The sequence below is a fragment of the Cervus elaphus genome, chromosome 1, assembly GCF_910594005.1.
Source record: "Cervus elaphus chromosome 1, mCerEla1.1, whole genome shotgun sequence".
In the NCBI taxonomy this organism is placed as follows: Eukaryota; Metazoa; Chordata; class Mammalia; order Artiodactyla; family Cervidae; genus Cervus; species Cervus elaphus.
The window spans coordinates 93,200,005-93,211,122 of record NC_057815.1 but is presented as its reverse complement, the minus strand read 5'-3'; the positions used below and the strand labels follow the sequence as shown (position 1 = coordinate 93,211,122).

Here is an 11,118-nt window from a genome sequence, read left to right as displayed (position 1 = left end):
AATTTAAACAGCAATAGAGTCATATATTATAGACAAGGATGTATCAGCTGGAGAGGACATTACAAGTAATCTGGTTGAAGTCCTTTTTTACACAGTGGGCTCAGTGGTATTGAAAAGTTTTGTTTTAAAGTTAGAGTAACCTTGCTAAATGGATCATCAGTTCAGTTCAGTACATTCGCTCAGATGTGTCCAACTTTTTGTGACCTCAAGGACTGCAGGACACCAGGCTTCCTTGTCCATCACCAACTCCCTAAGTCCACTCAAACTCATGTCAAGTGAGTCAGTGATGCCATCCAACCATCTCTTCCTCTGTCATCCCCTTCTCCTCCTACCCTCAACCTTTTCCAGCATCAGGGTATTTTTGAATAAGTCAGATCTTCTCATCAGGTGGCCAAAGTATTGGAGCTTCAGCTTCAACATCAGTCCTTCCAATGAATATTCAGGACTAATTTCCTTTAGGATGGACTGGTTGTATCTACTTGTAGTCCAAGGGACTCTCAAGAGTCTTCTCCAACACCAAAGTTCAAAAACATCAATTCTTTGGCACTCAGCTTTCTTTACAGTCCAACTCTCACATCCATACGTGACCACCGGAGAAACCACAGCTTTTACTAGACGGACCTTTGTTGGCAAAGTAATGTCTCTGCTTTTTAATATGCTGTCTAGGTTGGTCATAACTTTCCTTCCAAGGAGTAAGCATCCTTCAATTTCATGGCTGCAATCACCACCTGCAGTGATTTTGGATCCCCTCCAAAAAAAAAAAAAGAAAATTCTGCCACTATTTCCACTGTTTCCCCATCTATTTGGCATGACGTGATGGGACCGGGTGGGCCATGGTCTTAGTTTTCTTTTTGAGCTTTAAGCCAAATTTTTCACTGTCCTCTTTCACTTTCATCAAGATGCTGTTTAGTTCCCCTTCACTTTCTGCCATAAAGGTGGTGTCATCTGAATATCTGACATTACTGATATTGATAAATATTGGTAAATGGCTCATAGCACATTTCTAAAGAGAGATATATCCAGGGAGGTGAAAAGTTTCAGCTTCTGTCTTTAACACAGAACTTTGTGCTTATTGAATTGTTGAACATTTATATCACTATTTTTTACAAATATAGTTATACAGCCAATGGCCCATATGTATCTTTCTATTTTCGACACTGGACATATGCTCAAATCTACCATTTGATTGTTATGTCATATTTGTACTTAAGTATTTCAGTGGCAGGGGCTTCTCTGATGTCTCAGAAGATAAAGAATCCACCTGCAATGCAGGAGACATGGGTTTGATCCCTGGGTCTTCAAGATCTCCTGGAGGAGGAAATGGCATGTCACTCCAGTATTCTCACCTAGAGAATTCCATGGATAGAGGGGCCTGGCAGGCTCCATGGGGCCACAAAGAGTCAAACACGACTGAGCAACTAGGTGCACACACACATTTCAGGGGCAGGGATGACGGGATCAAGTTACAGGAACGTGATTGCAGTAGTAGTCCACTGACGGGGTTCCCAGGGGTGCAGTGGTGAGGAATATGCCTGTCGGTGCAGGGGACACAAGAGACACAGGTTCAGCCCCTCGGTGGGGAAGATCCCCTGGAGGAGGAAATGGCAACCCACTCCAGTATTCTTACCAGGAGAGGTCCATGAGCAGACGAGCCTGGCAGGATATAGTTCATGGTGCCACAAGAGTCGGACACAACTGAGTGACTGAGTACACAAACACACATCAGCCTTCTACACACTGTCATTGATAACATTGCAGTTGTATGATGACATCTTTTAATCAGTCACTGGTGGATATATGAGATGGAGGTGAGGTAAGAAGGGGAGTATAGTGATGAGGACTGAAGCAGACAGGGTAGAACACACCAAAGTCTTTAGTGCAGACTTCTTATTTTGCAAAATCTCAAGATAGAGGAGTTATTATACATTCTTGTCTATTTTTTTTATTTTAGTTATTGATTCCTAAAGTAATTTTCCCATAATTAGTTATTCAACCATGCAAATTCTCAGAAAGGCAGAATCAGTCAGTAGATTCCATTGTTGGCCTTCCATTTAATGGGCTTAATTTTTTTCTTTTTTATACCACAAAGTAGATCTAATAAAATGGGCCCATTTTAGATGAAACTAGTCTTTAGATAGTATAATAAATTTATATCATATAGGTCAAAGTCAGTTATTCATGGCAATCTATTGACACTCTATTTTGCTTGAAATTTAATATACTTTAATGTTTTTCTTCCATATTTCTGCTCATTAGAGAAGTGAAGCAGTGAGACACTTTATTTTTTGGGGCTCCAAAATCACTGCAGATGGTGACTGCAGCCATGAAATTAAAAGATGTTTGCTCCTTGGAAGAAAAGCTAAGACCAACCTAGACAGCATATGAAAAAGCCGAGACATTACTTTGACAACAAGGGTCTGTCTAGTCAAAGCTATTAGAGAAGAAAATTGCAAACCACTCCGGTACTCTTGCCTGGAAAATTCCATGGATGGAGGAGCCTGGTAGGCTGCAGTCCATGGGGTCATGAAGAGTTGGACACGATTGAGCGACTTCACTTTCAATTTTCACTTTCATGCATTGGAGAAGAAAATGGCAACCCACTCCAGTGTTCTTGCCTGGAGAATCCCAGAGATGGGGGAGCCTGGTGGGCTGCCATCTATGGGATCACTCAGAGTCAGACATGACTGAAGTGACTTAGCAGCAGCAGCAGTCAAAGCTATGGTTTATCCAGTGGTCATGTATAGATTGAGAGTTGGACTATAAAGAAAGCTGAGCAGCAAAGAATTGATGCTTTTGAACTATGGTGAGAAGACTACTGAGAGTCCTTTGGGCTGCAAGGAAATCCAATTAGTCAAATCTAAAGGAAATCAGTCCCAAATATTCATTGGGAGGACTGACTCTGAAGCTGAAACTCCAATACTTTGGACACCTGACCAAAAACTATCTCATTGGAAAAGACCCTGATGCTGGGAAAGATTGAAGGTGGGAGGAGAAGGGGACGACAGAGGATGAGATAGCTGGATGGCATCAATGACTCGATGGACATGAGTTTGAATAAACTCCGGGAGTTGGTGATGGACAGAGAAGCCTGGCATCCTGTGGTCCATGGGGTTGCAAAAAGTTGTACACGACTGAGATAATGAAGTGAACTGAATTGATTATAAGCTCTGATGCCATGAATACTTTGGAAGTGATAAACTTTTGCAGGCTCAGTTACTAGAAGTAGAATTACTGGTTTAAATGATACTTTCATATTTAATTTTCAAATTCCAGGTGAATTGTATATTTCATTCAAATATTAGCAAATTATCTTCCATAAAGGAGACTAATTTAAACTTCCACCTGTAAGGAGTGAGTGTGAAAAAAGAAAATCAAAGTTAAAATGATAAAGATATAGACATATGTAACAGGGCCTGGCTCTAACATTAGATTCTGGCCCAAGTTTGTGGTTGAGGCCTCATTGCCTGTAGAATTAGGGAATACCCACATTACACTGTCTTTTCCATTAGTTAAAACTAAAGGTCAAGAAGCAGGGTGGAAAACTTGTCAGCCTCATTTTCATCCTTTCTTAAGAAAGAAATTTCCTGCTAATCATTTTCCTAAAAGCATTTTTCACATCTTTGTTCCTTAGACTGTAAATCAGGGGATTCAGCATAGGTATAATCAATGTATAGAACACAGAGGTCACTTTATCAATATCCAGTGAATGGCCAGTACTGGGGCGCAAATAAATGAAGATCAGGGTACCATGGTAGATAGAGACCACAGTCAGATGGCAAGCACAAGCGGAGAATCCTTTTCTTCTTCCGTCAGCAGATCCTGTTTTAAGAATTGCTGCTATGATAAGGATATAAGAGAGGAGAACTGTTAGAAGGCAGAGAGCTTCCACTAAACTAGCGAAGACCACCAGTACAACATCATGGATGTAGGTGTCAGTGCAGGACAGAGAGAAGAGAGGGGAGATGTCACAAAAGAAATGGTTAATTTCACTGGAGCAGAAAGACAGTTGAAAGGTATTAGTGGTGTTAATCACTGAGCTCATGGTACCCCCTAAAAATGCCCCAATTGCAAGCTGGCGGCAAATCCTCTGGGACATAATAACAGTGTAAAGCAGGGGGTTGCAGATGGCTATGTACCGGTCATAAGCCATGACAGTCAAGATAAAAGACTCTGTGTCCACCAAACAGCAGAAGAAATAAAACTGTGCAGCACAGCCACTGTAAGAAATGGTCTTCTTATCAGAAACTAAGTCCACAAGTAACTTGGGGGCAATGACTGAGGAGTAGCAAGCATCTACGAAAGACAAGATGCGGAGAAAAAAGTACATAGGGGTGTGCAAAGGGGGACTGACCGTGATTAATAAAACCATCCCAAGGTTCCCCATCAGGGTGACGGAGTAGATAGACAGAAACACAGCAAAAAGAACACTCTGCAGTTCTGGGTGGTCACTGAATCCCAAGAGAAAGAACTGTGTCTTCACAGTGCCGTTCTCCACCTCCATTCTCCGCAGTGGTCCTGGAGGTTGGAATTTCAGCAGGGTACCGATGGGGATGTTGATAATAACCTGAAGAGTAGTGAAAAGGAAAATAATTAAAGTAGTTAGAATAGTAATTCTAAATCCACTTGGGCACCCTCATAACACTTAGGCATAAGTAAAGTTAAGTTTACTATAAGCATAGCTTTTCAACTGAAATACTTTTTTTTTTAATTAGTTAATTACTGTTTTTTTTTTTTTTTTTGTAATGTTTGGCAAGACATGTAGCTTGTAGGACCTTAGTTCCCTATGAGCAATGGAACCTGTCCATTTTATACTGAAAGCACAGAGTCCTAACCACTGGATGGTCAGGGAGTTCCCTGAGATAGTTTATTTAATTGAATTGATTATTTATACTTCTATTTCTTCAAGATATATATATATATATATATTCCCCCCCCCCCCCCTTAAGTGAGACACCATCAAACTAGCGGATGAACTCTGAATTTCTTAATTTCATCAACTCTCTCATCTGTCACCAACGTTGTGATTGAGGTTAGTTACATTGCTATATAGCAAACTGAGTAACTTGCCTCTGTTTCCCTTTGTGGTGTTTTTATTTACATAACAAATAGATACATTTCTGTTTCTTGAAGCATTATATATGTAGAGGAGTAGAAGTTCTTTATTTCTCACCTTGAGCTGAGAATTTCCCTCTGAGGACTAAAGAAACTAGTTAAAGTTTCTTGAAATCCACTGATAAATAGAAGGAGGTAAGATTCAGAATGAGTTATGTAAGTAACTGAATCATGACTCTGCCACTTAGCAGTTGTAAAGTCTTGGGCAGGCCAAGTAAGCACAGAATTTCAGCTTCATCACCTATAAAATGAAAAGGACAGTGCCTTCCTCATCAAATTGTGTTAATTTCCTTCTAGGCTCAATATCTTCACCATCTTGTTCATTCACTGTTCTGAAGTTGGCCACAAAGTAATTCTGAGGAAATCGATGCATCTACTTTATGTTATCTGAAACCCAAGCTATGAAATAGAACTAGAGAAATCCAAATGCTTGCATATTTATTAAATTCATATAGACAATGCAATAATAATATTCAGGAATATTGGATGGCCCCTTTGATTAAAATTATAAAATATGTTATAAATTCTCACCTACCCACCTCTCCATGTTATCTCTGCATTTCCTTGTCATTGCTTTAGTCCACAGCTCTGTAAATTGTAGATAACCCATAGCAATGCAAGTGACACTTGTCTATAGACAGGTGCATTTTGCCCAGGATAGAGATGACTGATTTCTGTCCCTGCTGATGGTAACAATCCAGCTTTGCATCTGTCAGTTTATTTGTGAATTCCTGATTTACAATATTGTGGTTCTTTGAATTATATTGTGTACATTTTATAACATGTTATATATTGAATAAAGTAAAATCTTTGATGCCTATACATGCTATACACACTGTTATTGTTTTTTAGGGGCTAAATAGTGTCTATTTCTTTAGGACTCCAGGGACTGTAGCATCCCAGGCCTCCCTGTACTCACTGTCTTCTGCCTATAAAAGTTAAAGATAAGTATGTGTGCATATATGTTATATACACTTATATATTTTTCTTTAACAATTTACATTATTCATAGCTTCTACAAACTCAGTATTTAAACAACTTCAGATTTGAATACATTTTCATTTTCATCTCATATTCTTTGTCTCAGAACATAATCTAAGCACATTACCTAAATCTTAACCATCCATCCTATTATCAATTTGTTCCAAGTTCTTAACAAAACTAAATGTCTTATTAACACTGTGTATACATTTAGAGTTAATAAGCACAACACAGCTATCTGTGAAGCAATTTTTTGGGTGCAGAAAATGAACTATAGACACAATAATAATTGTAGATTCTGCATTGCTCAACACCTATTTTTCTGCATCTGTTCTGTTTCTAGGTAGATTAGGTAAATTCTGGGTAAATGTGTTTATTTGACATTAATACATTTATTTGTGTCTTATAATTTTCAAAGTAAACTTTCTCATCTAATTTAATTCTCACAGTTCTTTAAACAGGGCTGATCATCTCTCAGTTTTATTGAGAAGGAACTGGTGATTTCAGCCCAATGAATAGTCCAGGACTACACAGCTTTGCAATCAAAGAACAGGTGCAGAGTTTGGACATTCTGTACACTGGACATTCTTCAATAAACACTACTGTCCCAGAAATGGACATGTTAGACATGGTGGAGCTTAGAAGCTTACTGTAAATGGCATAGTTATTTCCCCAAAACTCAATGTGCTCACCTGCCTGAGAAGTCCTTAGTCACTTTTTCTTTTTTCCTTTTAATTTCTTTAAGCTTTTTATTTTGTATTGCGGTATATCTGATTAACAAACAATGTTTGATAGTTTCAGGTGAATAGAGAAGGACTCAGCCATACACACGCATGTATCCATTCCCCTCACACTCTCCTCCCATCCAGGCAGCCACACTGCATTGCACAGAGTTCCCTGGGCCATCCAGCAGGTCCTCGCTGATCATCCATTTTAAATACAGCAGTGCGTACATGTTCAACCCCAAATCCCATTCTCCTTCCCCTACTCTTTTCCACTGGTAACCATAATTTCCTTCTCTAAGTCTGTACATCTCTTTCTCTTTTTTATAAGTTCATTTGCGTTAATCCTTTTAGATTCTGCATATAAAGGGTGTCCTATGATACTTCTCCTTCTTTGTCTGAATTACTTCACTCAGTACGACGCTCAAGGTCCATCCATGCTGCTGCAAATGCCATTATTTCATTATTTTTAATGGCTGAATAATATCATTATTTTTTAAAACATTTTTTTTTCTTTTCCCTTAAAGTCAGCCCTCTTTTCTGCCTGAATCCTTTCACTTGTGTATTGACAGTTGTTGGTATCAATACATTACCATAAGACAGGACAAATAATATAATATAAAAATCAGTTCAGCTTTAATTAATATATAACTTCTTCCATTCTTTAAAAATAAATAATATCTAATAAGCACAGTGTTTAATTCTGATTCCTAATCAGAGTCCAGCAATGGTGAGGTTTGTTTTAAGGTTTGCTGTTGTTGTTGTTCAGTTGCAAAGTCTTGTCCTTCTCTTTTGTGACCCCATGGACTGTGGCCCACCAGGCTTCTCTGTCCTAGCAGTTTCCCAAGCAAGAATACTGGAGTGGGTTGCCATTTCCTTCTCCAGGGGACCTTCCTGACCCAGAGATCAAACCCACGTCTCCTGCATTGGCAGGCAGATTCCTTAACACTATCATGTGTCAAATGTTAGGTTTTTGTTTCTGCTGTTGTTTTTGTTAGATATATTTTCAGAATTTAAAAACTGTATTACCCTAAATATGTTTATTCTCAAACCATCAGTTTCTATACGTAAAACTTAAAGCGAGCTTCCCTAGTGGCTCAGACAAGAAAAGTCTGCCTGCAATATTGGAGGCCTGCGTTTGATCTCTAGGTTGGGAAGATCCCCTGGAGAAGGAAATAGCAACCCACTCCAGTATTCTTGCCTGGAAAATTCCATGGACGGAGGAGCCTGGTAGGCTACAGTCCATGGGATCATAGAGAATTGGACACAACTGAGCAACTTCACTTTCACTTTTCACTTACCAGATTATTATCTTTTTCATTCATCTTCTTACTACACTGTTGTCCGTATTAGTTCATTTTTCACTGGAAAAATCAGTTTACCACTTAAAGATTTAAAAAGAAAAATTGATCCATTGTGTAATTTTTTACAACCCATGTGGACTGGTCTTCTGTGTTCATAGAAGAAATCTTTGCCTTCCTTAGGAAGGCTGCAGTTCTTTAGGGTAATGCAAGACCTTTTATATGTTGCTTTGAAGCTTTTGAGATTAGCTTTCTAATCTCAGATCTCAGGATCACATACTCTGATATCCAAATCCCAATGGGAAAACTTACCTGAGCAATTAGAGTTCTACTGAGGAGTTGAGTAAACACAAAGGAAATTATGTAATGTGTTTTTCTATTTCTTAAGAACATCTCAGGCAAAAGTATATTATGACTTTCAAAATGGTAGACCATTATACATAAAATTGACGGGAATGTTAAGACCTTGACGGGAATGTTAAGGACTCTAAGACCAGGAAGCAGCATCTCAGTAGTCATGAGAAAACCGCTCTAAGGAGGCAGGAGGGGGAGTCAGGCTATATACAAGTTTGCAACAAAGGGGACTGGGAATCTGAACATCAGAGATTATTGTGAGGTAAAGAAAATCAGATATCAAGTTAAGGAGTTTATTGTTCTTCTGCATATGGAAAAATGCAGGCCTATGGGCTCAATGAAATCATTCCTTTCATATGCACTTCAGCTCAGTTCAGTTCAGTCCCTCAGTTCTGTAGGGACCCCATGGACTGCAACACGCCATGCTTCCCTGTCCATCACCAACTCCTGGAGCTTGCTATCTGGGGCCAAATTCTGTCTCCTGATTGCTTGCATCCTTAATCCCTCGTTCACCTTAAAGAGTGGCCGATCTGGCAGATGGTTGCGGCTTGCATTCCCTGAGCTCCTTAGCAAACACCTGTGGCGGCGGCAGCGCCTGCTGGCTCTCAGTCTTGGGAGCCCTCATTCACATTTGGAGGCCAGAAAACATGGATGGCTGTGACATCTCTTGTTTATTGGTATGACAGCAGACATTTCATTTCACTGCATGTAGGTGGAAAGTCAGTGATGAATGACATTGACTCCAATATGTGGTAAATGTGCATCATGTTCAAGTGGAATTTTGGCCATCCAAGGCCAGAATTGACCTGAGCATCTTAATTCAATAAAAACATTTACTCTTTGTATGCATGCCAGCTGGTGTTCTGGGTACAAAACAGAGAAAGGGAGGATAAATTGAATCCATATGAAGAATTTGGCAAACAGAGAATAGTGAATGAAAGACAATAGGGAAAAAAATAATAAATTGAGTGGAGATTGAAAAGTTCATGGCATGATATCAAAGGATTGAAATGAGACATAGAGTAATGCTGCCTCTGTGTGTGTGTGTGTGTGTGTTGTGTGTGCTTCCTTGGTGGTTCAGTGATGAAGAATCCACTTGTCAGTACAGGAGCTGCAGGAGACAGGGGTTCAATCCTTGTGTTGGGAAGATCCTCTGGAGGAGGAAATGGCAACCCACTCCAGGATTCTTGCTTGGAGAATCCCATGGACAGAGGAGCCTGATGGGCTGCAGTCCATGGGGTCACGAAGAATCAGACACAACTGAGTGACTGAGCGCACACACACAGTAAAATGAAGCACAATAAAATCATAAGAGAATGAGAAATTCATACGAATTTCTACAATTTGAAAATAAGAGAGTGGCCATATTATTTATGCTAAGCCACTTAAAAGAAATACAGAAGAACCTTTCTGTGTTTGCTTCTCAGGCGAGTTCGAGGAGCAGTTGGTGTACGTCCACTACTCCCAGATGGGTAGAAGGGAGAGCCTCTTATGGTAGAAGGTACACTAGTTACAAATCCAGCCCTGGTTCCACCCATGGCAGTGGGAACTACACTACACAAAGAGCTCTGTCTGCACAGGTCAGTGGTGACATGGGCCCTGGCAAATGTGGGCTTTCCATGGGGAAGGAGGAGATGGCAGCCTAAGGGTGGTGAGAACCAAACGCTGTGTCTTAAACAGCAGAAATGGTGTTAGGAATGCAAGTGTGTGCTTAATTAATTGTTTTTCCTGCATTGGCAGGGAGATTCTTTACCTTCTTAGTCACTAGTGTGTATATATATATACACACACACACACACATATATATATACACATATATATACCCGTATATATATATATGGGCTTAGCAGGAAACATTGCTTTAATCCCTGGGTCAGAAAGATCCCCTGAAGAAGGAAATGGCAGCCCACTCCAGTATCCTTGCCTGGGAAATCCCATGGACAGAGACGCATGTCTATAGTCCATGGGGTCACAAGGTCACAAAAGGGTCACACATGACTTAGTGATTAAATAACAACAAACACAGATAAAAAAATGATATGAATCACTTTGTTGTACACATGAAACTAATACAGCATTGTAAATCAACTATATTTTAATTTAAAAAATTTCCAAGAACCTGAAATTGTATTTTATTTTTCCAGCTGGATTAATTGCTAATTGGATACCAGGAGAACAGAATGTTACAATTTTGTTCAGAATATCATTCCAATTCATAGTGATATAGAGAGACTGCATAAGTTATTGCCCGTGGCATCTTAATATAACTACTACTTCATTCCCCACCGCCTGCATCACCCCACCCATCCCCATCACAAGGGACCTACGTTTTCTTAATAACTCTTCCTTGACGATTTAAATTATATCAACAGGGCATTCAGCTTCTTTCTTTCTTTCTTTTTTTAAATTTTGACTAGTGTAATGCTGTGAACCCACAGGGGAGATGAAGTTGTCCACTGAAAAAAATGCACAAACTAAACGTTGAGAGTCGTATTTTATTTGGCAGACATTCTGAGGACTTCAGGCCTGGAACACAGCATCTCGGATAGTGCTAAGAAACTGTTCTGAAGAGGCAAGTTCTGAAGAGGCAAGGGGGAGCCAGGATAGATAGAAGTTTTTGAGGTAAACATCAGATAATCAGAATACCA

At 39.6% G+C, this 11,118-nt stretch overlaps 1 protein-coding gene across 1 annotated transcript; it reads right to left on the bottom strand.

Annotated features, from left to right (window-relative positions):
• Positions 1 to 3,568: 3,568 nt before the first annotated feature.
• On the bottom strand, positions 3,569 to 4,504 carry LOC122675276 (olfactory receptor 5I1-like). Its single transcript, XM_043873795.1, has one exon. The coding sequence runs from the start codon at positions 4,499 to 4,501 to the stop codon at positions 3,569 to 3,571; it is 933 nt and encodes a 310-aa protein (XP_043729730.1). The 5' UTR covers positions 4,502 to 4,504.
• Positions 4,505 to 11,118: the final 6,614 nt, after the last annotated feature.

Bases quoted from the DNA above. Each gene is read 5' to 3' on its own strand.
- LOC122675276 (XM_043873795.1), bottom strand. From the start codon at position 4,501: ATGGAGGTGGAGAACGGCACTGTGAAGACACAGTTCTTTCTCTTGGGA.